The sequence below is a fragment of the Triplophysa dalaica genome, chromosome 10, assembly GCF_015846415.1.
Source record: "Triplophysa dalaica isolate WHDGS20190420 chromosome 10, ASM1584641v1, whole genome shotgun sequence".
NCBI classification, from domain to species: Eukaryota; Metazoa; Chordata; class Actinopteri; order Cypriniformes; family Nemacheilidae; genus Triplophysa; species Triplophysa dalaica.
The window spans coordinates 4,954,720-4,977,554 of record NC_079551.1 but is presented as its reverse complement, the minus strand read 5'-3'; the positions used below and the strand labels follow the sequence as shown (position 1 = coordinate 4,977,554).

At 36.6% G+C, this 22,835-nt stretch overlaps 4 protein-coding genes across 6 annotated transcripts; 1 reads left to right on the top strand and 3 right to left on the bottom strand.

The window, feature by feature from the left end:
• Positions 1 to 248: 248 nt before the first annotated feature.
• On the bottom strand, positions 249 to 11,586 carry pxk (PX domain containing serine/threonine kinase). Of its 2 annotated transcripts, XM_056759026.1 has the most exons (19): positions 11,243 to 11,586; positions 9,754 to 9,804; positions 9,364 to 9,411; positions 8,976 to 9,162; positions 8,304 to 8,381; positions 7,784 to 7,857; positions 7,451 to 7,525; positions 6,372 to 6,476; positions 6,142 to 6,243; positions 5,712 to 5,873; positions 5,508 to 5,625; positions 5,321 to 5,399; positions 4,919 to 4,967; positions 4,757 to 4,834; positions 4,477 to 4,563; positions 4,325 to 4,388; positions 2,941 to 3,003; positions 2,471 to 2,498; positions 1,562 to 1,698 (listed from the first exon to the last, which is right to left on the bottom strand). In XM_056759026.1, the coding sequence occupies exons 1-18, from the start codon at positions 11,354 to 11,356 to the stop codon at positions 2,482 to 2,484; spliced, it is 1,551 nt and encodes a 516-aa protein (XP_056615004.1). In that variant the 5' UTR covers positions 11,357 to 11,586; the 3' UTR covers positions 1,562 to 1,698; positions 2,471 to 2,481. The 2 variants fall into 2 exon arrangements, with proteins under 2 accessions (XP_056615003.1, XP_056615004.1); XM_056759025.1 differs by lacking the exon at positions 2,471 to 2,498 and having other exon boundaries at positions 249 to 1,698; positions 11,243 to 11,583.
• Positions 11,587 to 12,630: 1,044 nt separating this feature from the next.
• Positions 12,631 to 13,104, bottom strand: LOC130429903 (hydroxyacyl-thioester dehydratase type 2, mitochondrial-like). The gene has a single exon (XM_056758746.1). The coding sequence runs from the start codon at positions 13,102 to 13,104 to the stop codon at positions 12,631 to 12,633; it is 474 nt and encodes a 157-aa protein (XP_056614724.1).
• rpp14 (ribonuclease P/MRP 14 subunit) lies at positions 13,041 to 15,125 on the bottom strand. Of its 2 annotated transcripts, XM_056759160.1 has the most exons (7): positions 15,001 to 15,103; positions 14,835 to 14,892; positions 14,258 to 14,369; positions 14,039 to 14,123; positions 13,796 to 13,872; positions 13,566 to 13,644; positions 13,041 to 13,246 (listed from the first exon to the last, which is right to left on the bottom strand). In XM_056759160.1, exons 3-7 carry the CDS (start codon positions 14,329 to 14,331, stop codon positions 13,175 to 13,177), a joined length of 387 nt encoding a protein of 128 aa, XP_056615138.1. In that variant the 5' UTR covers positions 14,332 to 14,369; positions 14,835 to 14,892; positions 15,001 to 15,103; the 3' UTR covers positions 13,041 to 13,174. The 2 variants fall into 2 exon arrangements, with proteins under 2 accessions (XP_056615138.1, XP_056615139.1); XM_056759161.1 differs by lacking the exon at positions 14,835 to 14,892 and having other exon boundaries at positions 15,001 to 15,125.
• A 1,833-nt stretch (positions 15,126 to 16,958) lies between these two features.
• On the top strand, positions 16,959 to 22,794 carry rbck1 (RanBP-type and C3HC4-type zinc finger containing 1). The gene is made up of 13 exons (XM_056758752.1): positions 16,959 to 17,313; positions 17,851 to 17,903; positions 18,045 to 18,189; positions 18,284 to 18,380; positions 18,488 to 18,686; positions 18,763 to 18,857; positions 19,243 to 19,419; positions 20,488 to 20,648; positions 20,734 to 20,845; positions 21,127 to 21,306; positions 21,412 to 21,510; positions 21,617 to 21,760; positions 21,852 to 22,794. The coding sequence occupies exons 2-13, from the start codon at positions 17,867 to 17,869 to the stop codon at positions 21,930 to 21,932; spliced, it is 1,527 nt and encodes a 508-aa protein (XP_056614730.1). The 5' UTR covers positions 16,959 to 17,313; positions 17,851 to 17,866; the 3' UTR covers positions 21,933 to 22,794.
• The last annotated feature ends 41 nt before the right edge of the window (positions 22,795 to 22,835 follow it).

Below are 22,835 nucleotides of genomic sequence, written 5' to 3'. Positions count from 1 at the left end.
TAAACATTATTTTTACCATTGTGTTCTATGCAGAGCAAAAGATTTAGAAAAAAAGCTTTTTTATATTATAAATATGAATATTTAAAATAATATATGATTAACAGTTTTCAAAAATGTTTGTGTCACACCATAGGAAACATTTAGGGTTTATTACTTACCATTATGTATATACATTGTTTATATGTAACAATAATTTCATATTAGATTTTAATTATGTCGAAAATAAATAATAAATAAATCACATAAGATCTGTTTAATTGACTTTGTCTTTACTTCAATGTTTACAACTAAAATCACAACAATATTATTGTTTTAAAATATTTCCAATACAAGTTTTAGAACAGGAAAAACATTTGTTTTTTAAGCATTGAGGACGTTCACCTTCAGTGCTTTTATGGTTCTGGCAATGTTACAGAGGGCACATATCTCTGGCAAATTTCTTCTTTTTTAAAGATACTCAAGACATTGTCCCCTACTGACATAAACTTTGTAAACTTTATTTTTTCAGGACCGCTGCTAAATATTCAGCGGAAAAGTGCTGCAGCGAAAAATGAAAACATTGTTCAACTTTTCCCCCACAATAAAAATAAAGCGAGGAATTACTGTATTTAACTGCCATGAGTCTATATACAAATGGTTTCACTGTCACAAGAGCAAAACATGACGTTAAAGGTGAACTACTGTGCATGACTGTACATCATTCAAGGTTATAACTGGATCTGGTTTTCAAGTTGACCCTGCAATAAGCATAAATGGGGAAGTTTCTTTCTTCCAACAGGTGTGCAAAATCAGCCCACTTGCTTTAAAATGATAATGACCAATGGGAATGGATTGCACAAATGACATCACAATGGCCATTATACAATTATATCACTGGTAAATCAGTAACTGTACTTTTATAGTCGTATCATACAGCATGTCGCAAGGGGCATAAAAATAAATGCGTTTTGTTATTATTTGTGCAACGTACTGATTGTGATCTTGCAGAATAGGCATACAAATATTGATTTTAAGAGAAAATATGAACAATGTAGCTCCAAATTACAAAGAGAACAAAGAATGCTCTCAGCTTTTTTAGGCACAATGGTAAATGCGGCAAACGCTTAAAATCCCCACCACAAATTCTCCAAAATGAACCAAATAGGAAAACAAAAACGGGAAAGTATTGCAAGTCGTGGAATTAAAATGTCAGGTTCAATTCACCTCATTGAAATCATTAAAAATTTAACTCTGCTGCTCGTTTTATGAACCAACCATAAAATCCAGTTTTTATTTGTAATAAATGTGCCAGACAGCTGGTCCAAGTGGAATTTTTTGAGCAGCTTAAGGAAAACGCTGACTGAATTATCATGGAAATAAAACAACTAAACAAGTGAACAAACATCATAGAGGTTTAAATATAAACACAGTCATTCTTCGCCCGCTGCAGCTAAAAGCCATGAAACAGTTCGAGTGGACGAATTGCCGCATTTTCGCTCCCAACTTCTTCACAAGCGTGGACCTAATGATCGACGGTTTCTGATTTTTTCAGTTTGCCTTTGTTGAAGGACTGGATGGAGCTGAGGAGAGCCCCTCGGCCCACGCCGTTGGCACTGGGGGGTGTGAGGGATGGCGGGCTGGAGACGGTCCCTGGAGGAGGGGGAGGTGGTGGAGGAGGCGGAGCAGCAGGAGTGGGAAGAGGAGGTGCTGGAGGCGCTCCTGCATTCATGGGAGGAAACAGTCAATTAGAATCGGTTACATTTTGAAAGACCAACACACATACTTACCACAACATTTAAAGCCAACATGAAATGTTATGTCGCACATTGTACTTTCGTAATAAAACTTATTAAAGAGTGATGTCGAGTATTGAAAAAATGTAAGGCGGGACTAGACAACATCTATTGGAATTGTTAGATCATCAAATGTGACTGTTTTATAATATAATCGACTAAATGTTATTAAGAAAGTTAATGGGGACACCTGATTTCACGTTGACTTTAAAGTATCTTGGTGCCGATTGGATACAAGGTGCACTTACAATCACCTTCAGAGAAATGAGTGATTGACAACATTGGTCATGCCTTTCTTAACCAACCGGTGCAATGTCATCTCTTTTATAAGTGCACTTGTCTTCCTAATCCAAAATATTTAAAAAATACAAAAAAATGATCAATTACTAAAATAAGTAAATATACATTCATGGGAAAAAAAAAATCACATCACAATCCACAACATCCCAATAAAATAGTGTCATGAGAGTTTGCTGCCGAAAAATCACAATTCACCAAAACATACCATTGCAGATTGTGAGGTTTTAAAGTTGCACAACCCTTCTCGGTAGACTAGAAACACCTCATTTGCATGCATCCGCATACATTAATATTGATGAGCGACAGGTTTTTGTCGGAGGGAATCTGAAGACGCTACTGAAGAAGGGTGAGTTGCAACTTTATGGTGGAAATAGATTATTATTATTGAATTACTTTACCCCACACATGTTCAAAATGGCGCATGCTCTAGTTTTGAAGACAGCCATAAGAAAGAGAGAGAGACAGAGAGAGAGAGGCAGACACAAGTTACTGATCATTTAAGAACGAGAAGACACGTCGTATTACAAATGATGATCATGATTTGGTAAAATGAATGCAGATGGCAACCAATTTCAGAGGATTAGGTAATCTGATGAGTAATCTTGGAATTAGAAGGATTAGAGATGATCCAACAGGTAGGACTAGTCATTTTTGAAAAGGGAGAATGGGAAAAAAAGAGGCCGGTGTGAACACATTGTATAAAGCAAGTTACAATCAAAAACATTTTACCACATCATACGACAAATATAAAATACAGACCTGCATGTAATGTAGATAAACAGTTTTGCTAAGACTCATGACAAATAAACCAAGAAAGAAAAACTCATATGATGTTGAAGGATTGATGGGAGTTATAAATGAGACATACCTGATCCAGGAGGTGGGGTGGGTGAGGATGGACAGGTGGGAGGTGAACTCGCACCGGAACCTGCTAAAGGGACAAATAACAATTCACAAAGTGAATAGTCTTCATAAACAATGTCAAAGATTCTTAAGCAATGATAGACGCTTCTGTAAAGGGCCATGAGTCAGTAATTTAACCTAATAAATAAAACATCAAATTATAGCTTTGGAATGACAAAAGGGTGAATAAAAGACAGGATTTATTTTTTAGTATCCCTTTAACTTCAACTGACGCTAGCTAGCCGAGCTATCTACCTATGATCCTGCAGCAGGAGGGTAAAAACTGTTACCATGGAAACTATAAACACACCGCTAAGCATTGGCAGGCAAGGTAATGTTAGCTAGCTGCTTACCGATAATCCTAAAGCGAGAGGGAAAGCGGAGAAACTTCTGTTACCATGGAAACGGTATTTAATGCTAGGCAATGAAAATGTATTTATACAATTTGTTTTTATGAATTATGTATTTTATTTCCTATTTTTTATTTATTTATTCAATATAAGACACATAATTATTATGAATAATGTATTTATAGTTCTCTTTTTATATACTGTGCTTTAGTTTTTAAATGAAAAAATACACAAAAAAGCCCAAATCTGAACACCAATTGCAGTGTCCTCAGTCTTATATTCACTCACCTAAAGGATTATTAGGAACACCTGTTCAATTTCTCATTAATGCAATTATGGTGGTGGTGTAATGGTGTGGGGGATGTTTTCTTGGCACACTTTAGGCCCCTTAGTGCCAATTGGGCATCGTTTAAATGCCACGGCCTACCTGAGCATTGTTTCTGACCATGTCCATCCCTTTATGACCACCATATACACATCCTCTGATGGCTACTTCCAGCAGGATAATGCACCATGTCACAAAGCTTGAATCATTTCAAATTGGTTTCTTGAACATGACAATGAGTTCACTGTACTAAAATGGTCCCCACGGTCACCAGATCTCAACCCAATAGAGCATTTTTGGGATGTGGTGGAACGGGAGCTTCGTGCATCCCACAAATCTCCATCAACAGCAAGATACTATCCTATCAATATGGGCCAACATTTCTAAAGAACGCTTTCAGCACCTTGTTGAATCAATGCCACGTAGAATTAAGGCAGTTCTGAAGGCGAAAGGGGGCAGACACAGTATTAGTATGGTGTTCCTAATAATGCTTTAGGTGAGTGTTTTTGGATATATTTAATTCTTTTTATTTTGTTTTTTCTTTGGCTATTTTTATTATATCATATTTTATAGTATATGTATTTTTTTTACATTCAAAATGAATGCTGCAATTTATCTTTAAGCTGTTTTTTTTAGTTTATGCTTTGATTAAAAAACTGCTTAACGAAACATACCAGAGTTATTATTGTATTTCACAGAGAGATCCTCTTCATTTTCGTAAGTCGACTGTCTGGATTTCTAGAACCAAAATAGCCAGATTGATTTCAACATTATTAAAAAATAGATATTATGACCACACCGCATTCATTTTGTGAAACATATTTACCTTTCTGGCCAAGATCTTCCTTTTCCTCTTCTCTTCCTCTGACCCGTGGTGTGACTGCGCTCTCGACAGCCTCTTCTGCTGATGGATCTGAAACACACAAAGTTTCAGTTCCATAATTTGACAGGACTTCTAAGAACAGTTTAGTACACACAACCAGACATCAGGGTTCATGATAAAACCATTTTTCCCACACTGCAGTCATCAATTCATCTTTATGAAATTGCAGAACTTGGGTAACATTTCTTAAGGAGAGTTACTGTCACTATTGACATGAACTGACCGTCCTCTGTTCCTCCACCAGACGCTTTTCTAAACATTCTTTAGACGATTTCAATGCCTCCTTTAATTTGGAACTGATCTGCAATTTCAAAACAGTGAAAAATTATACATATTAATGAGCTTTTAAATGCAAGTTATTTTGACTGTAGTTTGTTTTCTTTACCTTAAACTGGGGTTTCTCTGAGTTAAACAGCGACACATCACTGAACAACCTGTTACGACAAGAGTTTCTTTATAATATTGAAAAACACAAAAACTGCAAAGAGCTTTCAATGGTGACATCATTAATAATTGTTAAAAGTTTCCAAAAATTTAGATTTTAGCTATTTACATGTTAATCTGAGCTACATTCACTTTAAAAATATATTTTTTTTCAGAATTTCAAGGGATCTTTATTCAAGGATAATGTCCAAAAACTGATTGTTCACTTATTTTTGAATGATGGTCAAAAAACCCATCAAATTACAGAAAAAGATAATGCAACATGTAATTTTAAGTATTTTTTTATTTTATGGAATATTTTAAATTGCATTTTTACAGTGTAGGCCTGAACGTGTAAACTCACGGTGTTTGAAGGAGCTGGGAAACGGTTGGCATTCCCGTTTTGCAAGCTTCAGTGGACAAAATGGATTGAAGTACGGATACTGCGGGGAAATTGAACAAACGGTCAGTGCTGATTTCCGACACCTTATGGCTCGGTGGTATCCCAGAAAATATTTATACGATTCAAATAAACAGATGATTGTACTGACCTACGGAGGGGAACGGAGCGGGAGGGTACTGATCCACAGGTACAGCATCTGGCGGGCGTCCGTATGTCATTTCATAAAGCAAGTGTCCGAATGAATAGACGTCAATGCTTTCTGTTGTCTAATAAAAAAAAAACATCATATATAATATTGTGAGGGGGAATGACTGTTTAACCATTTAAGAAAGTGTCTGTAAAAGAAACTTACGTTAATTTTCCTGAACTGTGCAAAATATGGTCTATAATATGACGGCAATCCCAGTAATGAATTCTCTATATCCAACAGTTTGCACGTGTTCTCTTCTACCAAAACATTAGATGCGTGGAGATGTCCATACGGGAAACCCTTATCATGGAGAAATTTCAGTGCCTGTTGTAACAAATAATAAAACAAAAACAAGATTTTCAGAACTAAATTTTAGTGCGCGTAAGATAGCAAAAGAATATTAAATTGGTAACTTAAGATCAAATGATGCAAAAATTAAGAAAATCCAAGCAGAGAGTTAGATGAAATATTGATGAATAAATACATAGACACAAGATTACTGTATATATACACAAAACAGGTCCAGTTAGTTTGTGTTTTAGAAACAGAAAGTCTGAGAGGAGTATAAATAAATTGTTGTATCAATACAGACCTCCAGAATCTGTCTTCCATATGTTTGGATCTGTTGCAGCTCCAAACCCTGGATCTTTTTGGGATTGCAGTACTTCTTCAGAAAGGGTTCTTTTGGCTTCACCTGAAGAATTGGCAAATTCATAACCAGACAAGAAAGAAAAGGAATGACAGAAAACAGAACAAACTTTCATTTAACGGCTAAAAACAGGAATGCTTTTGACATATTTTATAGACAAGAAACCAACTGACCTTGGAAATGTGATCCCTAAGCGTTCCTTTCTCGCTGAAAACCCGAATAATAAGTGCAGACGATTCGCTTGCGGTGGCGAAACTGGCCGTAGAGATGTTTGGATGCTACAAGACAAAAAACAAAAACGCATAAAAAAACCACAAACAACTCCAAACACACATTTCTTTTTGATTTTCTATAGCAATACTTTAGCATTTAGAACTCCTACATATTTCCCAAGAGCCGAAATGACCTTGTCATGTATTTCATATTAATCGCTCGTATCGCTGTTGGGTTGTTTTACTCTGCTTCCCTGGAATGCAGACATCATGACTATACGTCTTCTTAAATCTGACAGTTCAGTTGAACTTTAATTCCCGGGTAAATTGAAATGGACCATTTTCTATAGCTACGCTATAATACAGTATATTCTATGTTCATTTTGCCTAAACACAGACTCTCTGTGAGCTCCATCTGTGAATATTATTGTACAGCCGCTCATGGAAGAAAACCAGGCGAGCAGGAAAAACAAGAGCACATGATGGCGCCTCATGACAGTCGCATACAAAACATCCAAAGATTCGATCCCACACACAAAGACAGGGTCAGTTCAGCCACAGGAACATCTTCACAACAAGCAGACTGTCTGCAACATTGCCATTATAAATCAATGTGTTAGTCCAAGTAGCATGAAAAAAGCTTTTCCATCAATGTTCAGATTTATAACACAAAGTACACGGTTTCTGATGCTTGTTTTTCCTTGACCTTAATAAGCTCTAAACAACAACCCCAAAACCTTTTAGCAACCATTTTCCAATGTTCTACCAACCATCCAGAATATCCTGGCAACCACTTAGCAACAGCCTCCTAAACACATAAGCCTAGCATTGTGGTATGTAGTTTAGATATGGACAAAGTGAATGTACAATTTCTTAAGAAACAGACAATCATAACAGAAGTCGAGGTCTTAAAGGTACAGGACACAATTAATAAGGTTTAGAAATGGAGTGAAAATGATAAATCGCATTACATTAAATTTGTTACAAATGATAACGTATACAAGAAGTGTATATAGAAGTTTGGTTTATAGAGGACTTACAGACAAAATGGGAAGCAGCTTCATTGCAGACTGGAGATCTTTGTCCGACAAGAATTTATCCGGACCCAAATCGACCTAGAATTGAAGAAACGTTTTATGGCTATTACGACTGTTGCTAAATTTCTACTTTAGCCACAAAACTGTTGTATAATGTGAAGAGATTAATACGTTTGTTAAGTGGCGCACAAGCAACACAAAGATCTACATCATTTTTACATAATAATGAGAATTAAACACGTCAAGGTCAAAGTTCTGGATTAACAAACTAAGTACGGTTTTATGCGCTTTTGGCTTTGAGTTTGTATGAGACAAGTGCCTAAAAATGAAACTCACCCAACTTAAAACTTCTTTGTCTTTGGGCTGATCTTTGTCTTTGACTAAAAAGTACCGCTTTCGTATCCTCCAGCCTATAAAAAACACACATCAACAGATTAAATCGACACCTCTGACTGTAAATGATAAATCATCTTGAGTAAAGAGCAGAGAAAGTTTCCTCCCAAATGCATCCCGACTGTGAAACTCGCTCTGTTTTTAGAGGAAATATTTCCCACGAGTCTCTGAAATGGAGATGTCATGAACGCTCTACATCTCAAAGTAAACTGCAGCGTCTGACACTCGGGTCTGAATAGAAACGGCGTCATCAATACAACATCAACAAATCAATCTATCAAGGTTGATCTTTTCATTTTTTTCCTGCAACAAATAATTCCGACCCCAAACCACGACACGGCACTGACTACTTTTTACTTGCAAAATCTTCATTGTGAAACAGATTTTTAGCAATAACGTATGAGGGCAGAAACAGGAATTATAGAAGGAGAGCTTAAGATGAAGATTCAACAGCTTTACTCACCAATGTCTTTTAAAGGCTCAATGATCTCCCATTTTGGGTCAGATCTAAAGAACATGGACACCTGCTGTAAGGCGATTTCTGTAAAAAAAAAAGATTATATTCTGTGTGTTTAAGGTCAGCTTTTTCACGATATCAGTTTAGCATATACATAACGTTTGCAGTTACGACGTTATCACGATATTTATTACTTTTAGCAATATTTTTTATAATGCTATCGGTCACAATCATCTTTACTAGTTTCCACTGTGGCTCTTAAGGCACACTTTTAAACAAACACTGAATTATTTAAGTTACTACAGTGTAGAATTAACACAATATATATAGTGATTTGTAGTATACAATAGTTACAATGTAGTTATACAATATATTGTGATATTTCCTGCCGATTTCTGGTTACGGTATATTTCGATACCCCTGCCGTGTTTACATTTCTCCACTAAAAATATATTTTTGGCACAGCCACACCCACTTATTTACATAACGTGACATACACGAAATAGGAAGAAAAAAAATATCTGCGGTTGACATTTTATCTGTTGAAACGATATATACCGTCCTACATTAAAGTATACATCCGTTTAGGTAATCGCAAATAAATCGTAATGGTACTAAAAATATTGTCAAAAACATCTTTGGGCATCCTAAATCAATAATAATCTTACAAACCCTTACCTGTGTAATTTGCAGAGTAATTGTTAGTGTCAAGAAATTTCTTTACTAGCTCGCAGCTGGAAAGGACGTGGTGATGCGTGATGTAGTTCAGATAGGCCTGAAGACCCTTCTGCCGTTCAGCTATAAACTCTCGGTCCATGTTTCCTAGCAGCTTCTTAGGAGGAAGTGGCAGGTTCAGACCAGAGATCTATAAAAAAAAAGGGTGATGCATGAGAACCGGCCTGTAGTTACTCGTTCACTTTACGGGAAGGGTAAAGTTAAAAGCTATTTGTGTGGAGTCAGCAACAGTGAATTGTGGGCATTGTGAGAGCGATGCATTTAAATCGTGCTGATAGAGCACCAATGAAAGATCTTTTTCCATTCGGGCTTGTAGAAACTCTGCACTCACCAGTAAACTGTTATTTAGCATGTCAAAGTCGCTGTATCGTCGGATGACCTGGAAAAATCACGACAGAAAATCAATTCCAAGTCAATAGAACAAGACCAGATGGATAGATATGAATAATCGATGCGAAATGTTGCTGAAAGGATCCGGAATAAAAAGGTACTGTTGTGCAACGTTTTGGAAACATCATGGTAACGTTAAAAGAACGTCAGGCCTAGTTTTTGGCACACAGAACGTTGGGTGAACGGATATAAACGTTAAAATTCTAAACAACGTTCTGTTATGAATTTTTGGGAACCAACAACCAACTGACGGATTTCACAAAATGTGTGAAATCAAGATTGCTTAGCTTGAAAGGTTAGCATTCACAAGTATATTTCTGGTTTAACTTACCGTCCAGCTGTTGTCTGTGGAAACCCCCCTTTGCACCCGAATGATGTACTCCTATGAACAGATGAAAACCCAAATTGAGAACAGCTAACTGCACAAAACCTCCACAATCACCAAGCTACGCCTGTCTGACAACTGGAAACCAGCTACGACCAACGCACAACATATACATAACATTTCATTTTAGAGAGGAATAAATGATAAGACAGTATTCTTTTGCCATGCTAATAGTTATAAGACCATAAACATTCTGGACTTTGCATCACAATACTGTCTGTTCAGTTGACATAAATCATGGGTTAACACATTTGTGGTTTTCACAGCAGAATTGTGAAGATACAACCCAACAGGAAGTCTATTGTCATGCATTGTATGGACGTTATTCTTCTGACACCCAGCAGCCCCCGCTGAACGACCCTGTCATTCTGTAACTCATACATTTTAATGTTTGACTCACCTTGAAAATATCACCTGACGCTTTTATAAAACCAAAGCATACGCTCAGTGCTTTCACTACGCTCAGTTTCCATCATGCATGAGAGGAGCACGACTATTTTAGATGACATCCGTTAATTGACAAAATTTTCCGTTTACATTTGTCTTCACGCATCAACTGTTTTAGGTTGTGCAATATATAAGGAAACATATCTATCAACAAACTACTATGGATAGACTGTAAATAACTGACTTGTTATTACAGTTGACCATTAAACAAGGTGTAAAGTTTACACTACTTAGAGCTGAATGGTGTGCAGTTTCGTTTACAGAATAATGAGGAGTGAATTGAAGACATGAGAGGGAAAGCCAAGGTCTCTCATGTGGTTTTGGTTTCACAACATTAGGAAATTTCTTGCAGCAATAATACAAAGGAACATATTAACACATGAACCCACAAGATCAGTTCCAGAGCGGTTTATACCGTCACATGAGAATCATCTTTGTATGTATATATATATATATATATATATATATATATATAAAGATAAAATCTTTACATCGTTTATGCAAATGTTTATTTCCATACCATATCATTCAACAACCTTTTTTGTTCAAAGTATTGCTCATGTTAAAATGAAAACTGATATTACATGACTTCTTTACTTGTGGATGTTTGTTTACACTTATTATATAAGTGACATATATAATAACTGAAGAATGGGTTAATCACCAATAACATCGTAGTATTTAGCATTTAAATAGAAATTAACTAACATTAGATAAAATGCCATTTTATATTTAATCTACAGTTTACATATATATAAGACATAATAACCAATTAATATAACGTACTAATCGGTTCATCTACAACAGCCTATAAATCCAAAAACGTAAAGTTGGATTTGAAATCCCATTAACTTCACGTTCATTAAATAGATATTCATAATCTAACGATACACTAAAATCTTAATGGTTCAATATTCGTCTACGTTACACGACACCCCCGGGTCTCACCCGGACATAAACAACCGATCAAAGCGGTGGTTCGGTTTACCGTGTGCGACTGTAAACTCTGGCTGGTCTCGATCACGGCGATCAGCGGCACGGTGTCGTCAAGCGGCGGCTTCCTGCCGGATAACGGCGGCGTCTGCTGCTCCATGAACGCCATCCCGGGGGTAAACAACACGAAACAGCCCCGATTCCACAGCGTTGGGGTCGGTTTAACCGAGAGCCCGCCCCGGTCGGTAAAGGGACGTGACGGGGTTGTGCTTCACTTCCACTGCGCGTCTCCGGCGCTTGTCACAACGTGGGAAACGCGAATCAGAAGGCGTGTTTGACTTCACGCGCCACTGCGTAGACCGATCTGCAAATTACATCAAACTACCGCAAGAGCAACTCGAGTGCTAAGCTTTGGAGTAACTCTCGCGGTACTTTGAGGTCATACGTGCATCAGTCTGCGCAGCGCCCCCGTGGAGTTGTTTACCGTAAAATACTTTTGTTAAATGTATTCGTATGTCTAAAATAAGTGTTTTCCGATCGGCTAGTGACATTAAATTACCGCGAGAGCAATTCGAGTGCTAAGCCTTGGAGTAACTCTCGCGGTACTTTGGTGTCATACGTGCATCAGTCTGCGCAGCGCCGCCGTGGAGTTGTTTACCGTAAACGACATATTGTTAAATGTGTTCTTACATCAAAATAAATCCGGTTTTCCTTATTGTAGAGTTTATTTACTTATAATTTAACGTTGTGTGTTATATTTTACCAAATGGGCTTTGTAAGTGTTTAAACAGGAAACCATATAGGGCTCACGGCTAAAATCAGTCATATCCTTCTTCTGAGGCTACCAAGAAAAAGGTAGAAAAAGTAGAAAGGTTAAAATACTATTGTAGCGTCATGTTGGCACTTGCTTACTTTTTCTGTCGGTATAATCTTGTAAAACAAGTTTTGCATCTTTGTGACACAGCTAGCAGTGCAGCTAAAAGTTAGTAATGTCATGTGATCAGTCGCAGCAGATTGTCTCTCAGCTTTCTTTTTTAGAAACTATTATTTGGACAATAAAACAAGTATATACACAATAATACAGTACTCTTGGGGAGTAAAATGCCTTAAGGGACTTACAAATGTAAATAAATACATTTGTCAAAAAGCATTCAATTGAACCTAATTTTGAAGACCATGTAGATGATGAACTTGAAAAAACATTATTTTACAGGTAATGACCATTTTTATTGCTATAATTGCCTAGACAACGAAACCTCAATAGATTGAATATTTTCCCCACATAAAGTTTATTTAAACTACACCTCAGCAAAAAAAGAGAGAAATTCAAACCTTACAGTTAATCGGTTTCTTTTACAGAAGCATTAAATCTTATTAAATAATTGGATTCCTTGCAGCACATTTTGCACATAACAAAAGTGAACAACACACACTTCATGTTTCTCATGGTCGCTGCGAGTTCTCTGGTATCATAACCATGACCTCTCCCTCCATGACCACTTTGTCTTTGACAGTGCAGGAAACAGAAATGAAAGCGAAGGACATTTTGATTTTTTTTATCTCTGCTTCCGCCACCACCTCCTCTCCAATGTAGAGGGGTGCCGGGAAACGTATTTCCTGATAGAGAAAAATGCAACCTTTGCCGGGCAACTTGGTCCCCAAAACTGCTGAGATCAGACCGTTGATCAGCACTCCGTGAACAATGGGGGTCTCGAAAGAGGTCGTTTTGGCATACTCGGGGTCGAGGTGGAGAGGATTTGTGTCTCCAGTGAGCTCAGCAAAAAGCTCCACATCTCTGGCACTGAATGATTTTGAAAGTGACGCTCGTTCCCCAACGTAGAGCGACCTGTGCCTTACTGAAAGAGGTGGAGGAACTGTCAGCCTTCCAGAAAATGCAGAGTTGACAACACAGCACATATTTCGGCTGAAAATATTTCTGGTCAGAATAAACGTCATTTTTCCAAGGTATGTGGTCTGTAGGGTCTCCTCAAGATGTCAAACTCTCGCCGAATTGCAATTCTCGGCTATTTCCAGACAAAGCTAGCAAAAAAGGTGACACCTGCAATGAAAAATAAAACAACTTTGGAAAACTTGGAACTACAATGGGGCTCAGTGTTTGACAAAATGAAATAAAAACAACACAAACACTAAACGCAGTTGGTTGACTTAAAGCCTACATTTAAATAATATTATTTATGTCAAGTCATTGCTGGGAGATTTACAAACAATTAGTAAGCTCTTTACTGACATCTACTGCTAATTCAAAGAACTCAAGGTCAGGGCAAAAAATAAACCACCCCACATATTCCAAAGTTTAAGACTTGATAAACAATATTTAAAAGTATCAAAGCTTTAGATGCAATGTTGGAAAATCTTACCTGTATGACCCTAAAAGCACAAGCCTCATTCTGATAAGATCCCAGCAACGTCAAAGCACTCCACAGTTTCACCAGCCCCCTGTGTGAAAATGCATACATGTAAATAGAAAACAATTCTATATTTAAATGTTCCTAATCCTAAATCTTTAGAGACACCAAACTTTAATATTACAGTTCTGTGCATTAAAAACATTCTGCTTTAATGCAATTGAAGCAGATGAAGTTCTTACTTGTTGTACACACGTAGTATAGCTTTTAGTGAGCTCGGATCGAACTTAAGCAGATCAAATGGAAAAGCAGCTCCAACCTGCCATACAGAAGAATAAAACACTATTCAATGAAGCACAGACTATATACAACACAACTAAAAATCTAAACAAGCAAAACACAGATTTTCTGTTCAGATGGAATTTGTCTACTTGTTTCACTTTCTTTACATGCATTCTATAATGTAATACACACTATTTGCTCACCTCTCCATACAGCTCCTTAAGAGCAGAAATGATCAACTGTTTAAACTGTGCGTCAGAAAAACTTCTCTTTCCATTCTCCAAATCTCTGACAGGAGAACAAAGAAAATAATTAATGTCTTGACACTATAATGTTTGATCAATTTTATTACAGGACATCAATTGCTATCTTGGCAAAAGTATACAGTCCAGATCAAAACTGACCTGTCTCATGACACTTACAGGGATATCTTCATATAGTGATAGACGGAGGCGTTTTTGTACACATGTCGCTCAAAGGTTGTGGGCTCCTCCATAATTTGTAGTACTGTGGTTGTAAAAAAGAATCTGTGATCTGTTTCGATAAAGGAAGATAAACATTTGTAATAAAAGTCAACAAGATGAACATAATGAATGATTACTGCCAATGAGTGGTATTGTTTATGCTAGATTTGTTTAGCTCTATTAGAATTAGTTGGACATGTAACATAATGCCACGAAGAACAACAAACACCATAATAGAAATTCTAATGGGTTTAATGGGAGTTAAATTGATGTTAATGGTAAATAGAATGGTCTCCGTTGGCCTCTAATTGTAATGTGTTTTGGTCTATGGGTGGGAATAAGACCCAATGCAAGCTACTTAATGGATTAAGTAATGATTTTAATGGTAAACAGTCGATTAGTCCATGGTGGATTTGTAATAAAATCCTTTTGAATTGATATTGTTCAGAAAGGTACACCACGTAAATAACCATTATACCCATGTACCATTTAGTATCATGCTATATTAGAATCTGACAACGTATGTTCGTCTTACATGTCTTGTACCGCACATTGTTGGCAATCACAGCATTTTGCAACTCACGCGCGAGACCCTAACCATAAAAACAGCAAAACTCCAAAATGCATCAATCCATTGAATCAAGAGCATTGTAACAACGTAAATAACACGTAAGCGTGAATAACAAAACTACAAAACTTACACAATCACAACCTGTCAACGTCCATCACGTGCAGCACCCCCGACGCCTTCTTCTTCTGCTGTTTTATGGCGGATTGGCAAACCCACGAAAAGGCGCATTACCGCCACCTATTGATCTGGAGTGTGGAGAGTCCTTAGGAAGGAAGAAACACTAATTTATAAAAAACGGTTATTTTAATCCCTACATTCTATCTTTTGTTCCTGTGTTTATTAGGTATTTAAATACTATTTACTTAATGTGAAATCCCTCTCTTGAATTCATATTTACTTAAAGCTAACTTAATTTCTACTTCTGTATGATTTAATGCTATCTTTGCTAGTCTACTTCTTCATTTCCATCCACACCCACATGTGCAGGTACCCAGATGAAATTTAATAGTATCCTTAACTGCCTTATTCTAAACAAACTTTGTAGAACTTCAAATACTAAGTCTTGCCTAGCTTCAGATTTCACCCATTGCGCCATGCATTTGAGGAGGGTCTAGCTGCAGACCAGATGCACTCTCAGGCAAGATGCACTGTCAGCGGCGCATGCGCACTCCGACACATGCAGTCTCAGCCGCGCATGCGCACTCAAACAAACGCACTGTCAGACACATGTGTGAATTAAATGCACCTACAGGCCAATTATAAGTATATTTATTAAATATTCAATTTATTTATTTATTTATTCTCATACAAGATTAAGTCGAAGTAAAAGTGTTATTATGAATTATTTGACAAATATAATCGAAAACGTACTTTAACATTATCAGACGAATGTTGTAAGTATATTGATTTCATTCATACAGTATTAGATAGATGTAAAGTATCGTTTTAATATATAAGATAATGTTTTCGAAACCTAACTTAATCCTTATAATCAATGGTAGATATATCGCATCTATGATACTTGGTTAACGATACATGTTCTTCATACAGTAATTTATTGAAGAACTAACGTTATCTAAATTAATTTTGTAGCGTTGCTTGAAAACTCACAGGAAAGTTTGTAGGTGACCTGCACTTTATAGTTATTTTTTTGACAATGTGTTTCTCAAAATTATTTAATATGACGTTGAAATCTATCAAATATAGGGATGTAACGATTCACTCAGCTCACGATGCGATTTATTCAAGATTTATTTTTACAAAATGAACAACTTCCCTTGTATTATTTCTAAAATGCTTCACGTTTCTTTGTATAATAAATTATGTTTTATTTCAAACAACAAAACTAACCTGCAATATTAAAACAAATTAATATAAGCACAATTATTTTTATATAAACAAACTATATATATAAACTATAATATATATATATATAGTATGTCTATATAATAAAACTTTATCATTAAACCATTGATTAACAAGCACCTGTTTATTGTAGAATGAGACATTTATGTATATATGTGAGTTTGTTTATATTTTTAGGGTGGAAGATTACGTGTACAAGAAAAGGTTTTATTTAGTTATGTATTTTCATTATTAGTGCAGATGCACATTAATGTATTTCAGCTATAATTATAATAAATACCTGGCCTTGAACTGAACCACCAGTATTCACGGTACTCTTAAAAAGCAGTAACCTTAACATTTTATTAATAGAATCTTACAGTTCACCTTGTGAAATACGTTAGAGCGTGCATGTGACGAGTGCGCATGCGCGGCTGACAGTGCATGTGACGAGTGCGCATGCGCGGCTGACAGTGCATTTGTCTGACAGTACATCTCGTCTGCAGCCAGATGCTATTGATGCATTTCCCTGTCTTTATATTCTCGCGAGAACAGCGTTTTACGTTTCTCACACAAAATCAAATGTCGCGAGAACAAGACAATTCGTTTTCCAACATGCTTTTAAACCTCGCGAGAACAACACATGCGACTCGTTATCAAGATAACAGATAAACTCACTTTAATTGAATTTATTTCATATAGAGTTATAAAACATATAAACATCAAGTAAACTTACTCAAGTAAAGCAATTAAGATTACACTATATAAATGGTTTTATTATTCATGGTTGCATGTCTTTTTCTTCCGACTTTTCTTAGTCGAATGTTATTTTATTGATCGATTTATTTACTGGGATTAGTTTGAGTCATCCAAATGTCTCCATGCATTTCTCAGTTCTATGGAGAGTTGCGCAACTCTCATTCAGAGAGAGACGCCTTTGGTGTTATATGGGAACTTCCTGAATACGAGCTTCGTTTCAGTTTTCATTTCTGTGCAGTTTGCTTGGAAATAAACAAATGCTTTAATCGTCAGCGTCCACTGTAAAGAACACAAAGTTAGACGAAGAAGACAAATATTGGACAAAACCATTGGTCATATGGTAAGTTTATGTGTGTGTTGCTCTGCTCTCACTGTGTTGTTTTGCTTCACGAGCGCGGTTTCTATGTTGTTTCGGTGTTTACCATACTTACCATACTTATTACAGTTCCGCATGTAAAATGTGTTTGATATATTTTTACTAATCTGACAAAGCTGTAAAACAATTACATTTAATGCTCCCGTTTTTTCCTCGACATTGTACCGTGCACTTTTGATTTCTTGAATGGTATAGGAATAAGGAAGTCATTTAGGATCCATATTATTGATGCAAACTCATGCTATTACTCCACACAACTTATAATACTATATCTATACTATAAAATATACGGTAATTAACGGGATATGTCCACAGTACGTTTAAATGATATAATATAATATAATATAATATAATATAATATAATATAATATAATATAATATGATATGATATGATATGATATGATATAATGTAATATAATATAATATAATATAATATAATATAATAATTATAACAAAATACAATATAACATTGTTAACTAATCTTGTTTGTGCGGTTTTTAGTATTCAAGATCCAAGTATGGCTGCCCTAGATGCTTCCAGCAAAATAAAAGAAGGTGGGTGCTTTTAATAGTTCTGCCCTTCATTCTCTACAGGTATGTGATGTTGTGTGTTACATCTTATTAATAGTGTGAGATCTACGCTTAGTTAAACATCGAAACATATCTGAGATTAATGTAACATTGCTGTTTTCCAAGCGGAGGATGTGGCCCGGCAGCTAAGCGAAGCCATCAACTTCAGAGATAAAGAAGAAGCAAGCAAATGCCTCGAGCAACTGTTGGATCTGAAGCTCCCTGTGTGTGTCAAACTCAGACCAGAGGCATACAGCCAAGAAGCCATCAGGTATGCTGTCAAACCAGTAGTATGTAAGCCGGCATTCTTTTTGTTGAGGATCAAACCTTGTTATGATGTTCTCCTGTGTTCTGATTGGCTGCAGGTTGAGGGTGGGCGTGACGGATGCGATGTCAGATGTTTGCATCCCTATTACATTGATGGTGCCTGTTTACTTGACCATATCAGAACTGAAAGAGAAGGTAAATCATGTTCTTGTTGGTTTATAAGGTATGTTCCAAGATCTGTTGTTTTAATGGATTTTGGACTTTGACTTCCACGCATCCAAAAATCTCCCCAAAATATACAGATCAGTAAGGACTATGGATTCCTCCCGGCCGTCCAGCGCTGGGTGATCGGGAAGCGTCTCGCCCAGGACAAAGATTCGCTGTATCAATATGGGGTCAAAACGCACGACGACTCAGCCTTCCTCTTTGTTCTGAATGCCAAGGCTGCTAATCTGAGCCGGGAGCAGGAGAAGAAAGACAAAGGAGAGAAACTCATAGACGGTAACGAGACAGATTTATTTGGTTACATGGTGTAACTCACACACAAATGATTGATTCTTATGTGTTTTTATTGAAGATATCATAGAAAACATGGAGCTTCTAGACGTTGCCGGTGCATTACCTCCAGATGTGCTTCCAAAGCAAGATATTGCTTTACCTCCTAAACCTAAGGTAGTTTTTTTTCTAATTTTGTCTATTTATAATGTTATCTGTTTATCGAACCACCAGATTTGGTTCCCAAAACACTTTATTTATGAATCATTTTAACACAATTGTTTATTTTCGTATTGTGTTATTTACTCTATTTTATTTCCGTATAAACAACATATTTTTCCTCTGTTGTTTAGAAAGCTCTATTTGTGCTCGCCTAACATACTAGAAACCAAAAAGTAACATTACATACATTATTTCTGTATTCTTTATTTTCTCTTTTATGTAGTATCTTCCGTTCTATTAGAGCTGCCCTAATGTTCTGGAAACTAAAAGCTAATGTTATATTTACGTTGTCCCAACGTTTATTCTATACAGATTTTATAATCTGATAATTATGTTACAGCAGATTGGATGGTCGTGTTCAGAGTGCACGTACCTGAACAAACCCACCCGTCCCGGATGTGAGATGTGTAGCACAGCCAAACCCGAGAACTACAGAGTTCCAGACCTGTACCACCCAGATGAAGAGGAGACAAGGAGACTTCAGCAGGAGGAACTGGCTAGCCTGCAGTACGAGCAGGTTAGCTGAATGGACATCATATATTGGACTGCTTGAGCAGATGCTGTTTTTGTTGCTCAGCTGGTGGAGCGTAGCACAGACAACGACATGGTTGTGGATTTTCTCAGGGATTGCACATACTGATACATTGTATATTTAATTTACTGTGAGTCGCTTTGGATAAAAGCATCTGCCAAATGCATACATGCTAATGTAAGTGTTATGTAAATAAATGGCTACGCTGATTTTTTGGATGGGTTAGGGTCAGGATTCTTAGATAGAAGTCCAAGTAAATAATAGGTTTAATAATAAAGACATAGAAAATTAAAATAAGAACAGAAAGTTTCCATTTTGTTTGTGCAATGGGTTCATTTCAAAACAATTGAATTACACAAATGTAGTCACATCACGTGTTGTTTTTGGTTATACAAAACCAAACAGCAGAGATATGTAAAGCGCAAAAAAGTGTTCTTGACACAAAATAAATTCAAACCCTTTTAATTTAAATGTTATTTCAATAGTGCTTTTGACAATTAGGCAATGTTGAAAAGCGGCTTTACCGAAATACATTTTAGAACATACAGTAGAGACATAGAAAATAAGAAATGATGAAATAGAAAACAATTATGAAATATATAGATTACATTGTGGTATATAATAAAAGTCTTTTTATTGAAAGACACTTTAATTTATTATGTTCTCAAGATGTTACGTTGGAATTACACTAGAATTTGAAGCCAGTGGCATAGGAATAGAAACTCGGCACACATCCCTTTATGATAAAGAGTTTATTGCTACAAACTAGGGCTGTTACAATATCCGTGTATTTTTATTACACGGTTATCGCAGATGAAATCACGATAACGATATTATAACACTGCTATTCACCTTTTAAATTATAGATAATGCTATTATTCAAATTCATTGCCAACCACATACAGGCGTTTACAATTATTTACAATATTATCATTGACATAATATCCATAAGCGCTGTGATAAATATCACGTGTATCATCCTTGCAGGTATTTCACGGTATACATAGTATAAAATACAGCAAAATATCTAACAATTGTGTCTGGTTCCTCTAGTCTATGATGGCACAACGGGAGAATAATTATCGTGACCTCTTGGAAACAGATACTCGCAGTCTGGTGGGTAACACGGAAGAATTGGATTGCGCAATCTGCTTTTGCACCATCCCGCCGGGAGAGGGCGCTGTACTGCGAGAGTGTCTGCACAGCTTCTGCAGGTACTTTATGATGGGTTTATTGAGTTTATCTGTAAAACTGGCTTGAACCGCACACGGAGGTATAACTTGTGCATGTCTCCTGCAGGGAATGTCTTAAAGGAACAGTGGTGAACTGCACAGACGCAGAAGTTGCGTGTCCTTTTGTTGACCAGGAGTACTCCTGTAACTGCAAACTTCAAGACAGAGAAATTAAATCTGTAAGACAATAAAAATTGTAATAGTTTAGGTTACAATACCATTATGAACCATCAGCTGTTTACCATTAAAACCTATATACTGTAAATATCTTTATGTAGTGTGTTTTGGGTCTTATTCTAGTGGGTGATTTATTGGTTTTCATCCGCCATATAACATCCCACCAGTAGAACTCAACACATTACCACTAGAGACTCAACCAGTCATTAAAACCAATACAATCCACATTAAAATTAATTTAAAAGACTTGTATTTATTGTGATTTGTCATTTTTTCCCTCCAGCTTCTTTCCCAGGAAGAGTATCAGAAGTTTCTGGAGCTGAGGCTGAGCATCGCAGAGTCCCGCAGCGAGAACAGTTACCACTGCAAGACGCCCGACTGCGCAGGCTGGTGCATCTTCGAGGACGACGTGAACGAGTTCACATGTGACATCTGCAACGAGTCCAACTGCCTTCTATGCAAAGTAAGCACGTGCACTTGTCAACTTCTATTTCTTTTATTGAAGATAACCGTTCGAGAAATTAGCACTAGAACTAGAAACTAACACAAAGCATGTGCGGCGTTACAGGCCATTCACAAGAATATGAATTGCAAGGAGTATCAGGATGATCTTCGTGTGAGAGGACAGAACGACGCAGCAGCCCGACAGACCACCGAGATGCTTGAGGTGGGCAGAACATTTTTGGCGTAATAGAAGGGATCATTTTTAGATATTGATGGAAATTATAAGCTGTACGTTGGTCATTAAAACACATGCTAATATTTGACCTCAGCAACTTGTCCAAACCGGCGAGGCGATGAACTGTCCAAAATGTCAGGTGATCGTCCAGAAGAAGGACGGCTGTGACTGGATCTGCTGTCTGATGTGCAAGACGGAGATCTGCTGGGTGACCAAACAAGCTCGATGGGGACCGCAGGTCAGAGATTTCGTGCTGTATTTTATGATAGTACGGTGTGTTATTAAATTCATTGAGAAAGCTGAGATCTGGTTATGTTTTGTCACCGCAGGGTGCTGGAGATACATCAGGTGGCTGTAAATGTCGAGTCAACGGAGTTCTCTGCCATCCAAAGTGTCAGAACTGCCACTAAATGCCGATCGCTGCTGATTTACTACGTCTACACAACACTTTTACACACTCCATCTCGACTCAGTATGGGTCAACGTGCTTTATTTGCTGTGAAAGAAGCCTATCAAATGTTTACTGCCTTTATTTGGCCGAAACATTCACATTAATTCAGGACTAGATATTCTAAAGACTACTGATCTGCGTTTTAAACAAAGATCAAATCAGGAAAAGAATTTGGATGTTATTATTTAAAGATAGAAAGCGCCTTTAATTTATTTCGATGCATTAAATGACATGGCATGTAGATGTGGCTACACGTATTTAGACCAAAGTGTTTACGCTAAACTGATGTCTTAAATCACTACTATTTTTACGTAAAAAATTTGGGACTTGTGCAATAATCAAAACGGTTTTTTTTGTCATCAGTGGAATAATGGCGCTTTGAAACGAATTGTAAGAGGTTTCGTGGTGCATCTCGACTTGTAAAAGGGAATTTTTTGTTTTCTCTGCAGTTGTAAGCAGGCTTGCGATTTTCAAAATGTAACCAACCAAGATATAATTGAAACTATGAAGGTTGAAATAGGAAAAAAACATTCTTGACTAATGCAGAGAAATTCCGGAAAACAGAAAGGGCTCTAATTGAATGTATAGTTTTGCACATTTTTATATACCAAAAATATCTATCACAAATATCAAGATGACAGATGACTTAGAATTAAAACGAGAATATTTGTTTTGCAAGTCTTTACTATATTTTATAAATGAATGAAGCTGGCACAAAACATTTATGACTTATTTGAAATAAACATATAGTAGCTCTTTTATAGACATGATATAGATTTTGTGCAGTAATTAATTCAATAAAACATATTTCTTGTACTCTATTATTTTTTTATTTAAATATTTTTGCAGATGTTTTATATAC

What these genes read in the sequence shown, in the direction of transcription:
- pxk (XM_056759025.1), bottom strand. Translation starts at nt 11,356, where the DNA reads ATGGCGTTCATGGAGCAGCAGACGCCGCCGTTATCCGGCAGGAAGCCG. An exon ending in AGAGTTTACAGTCGCACACG is followed by an intron (nt 9,805 to 11,242) that starts GTAAACCGAACC and finishes ATCTGTTCATAG; the next exon opens with GAGTACATCATTCGGGTGCA. An exon ending in CGCTCCGTTCCCCTCCGTAG is followed by an intron (nt 5,400 to 5,507) that starts GTCAGTACAATC and finishes ATTTCCCCGCAG; the next exon opens with TATCCGTACTTCAATCCATT.
- LOC130429903 (XM_056758746.1), bottom strand. Translation starts at nt 13,104, where the DNA reads ATGTGCTGTGTTGTCAACTCTGCATTTTCTGGAAGGCTGACAGTTCCT.
- rpp14 (XM_056759161.1), bottom strand. Translation starts at nt 14,331, where the DNA reads ATGGAGGAGCCCACAACCTTTGAGCGACATGTGTACAAAAACGCCTCC. An exon ending in TTAAGGAGCTGTATGGAGAG is followed by an intron (nt 13,873 to 14,038) that starts GTGAGCAAATAG and finishes TCTGTATGGCAG; the next exon opens with GTTGGAGCTGCTTTTCCATT. An exon ending in GTGCTTTTAGGGTCATACAG is followed by an intron (nt 13,247 to 13,565) that starts GTAAGATTTTCC and finishes TTTTCATTGCAG; the next exon opens with GTGTCACCTTTTTTGCTAGC.
- rbck1 (XM_056758752.1), top strand. Translation starts at nt 17,867, where the DNA reads ATGGCTGCCCTAGATGCTTCCAGCAAAATAAAAGAAG. An exon ending in TTCCAGCAAAATAAAAGAAG is followed by an intron (nt 17,904 to 18,044) that starts GTGGGTGCTTTT and finishes CTGTTTTCCAAG; the next exon opens with CGGAGGATGTGGCCCGGCAG. An exon ending in AGGAGAGAAACTCATAGACG is followed by an intron (nt 18,687 to 18,762) that starts GTAACGAGACAG and finishes TTTTTATTGAAG; the next exon opens with ATATCATAGAAAACATGGAG.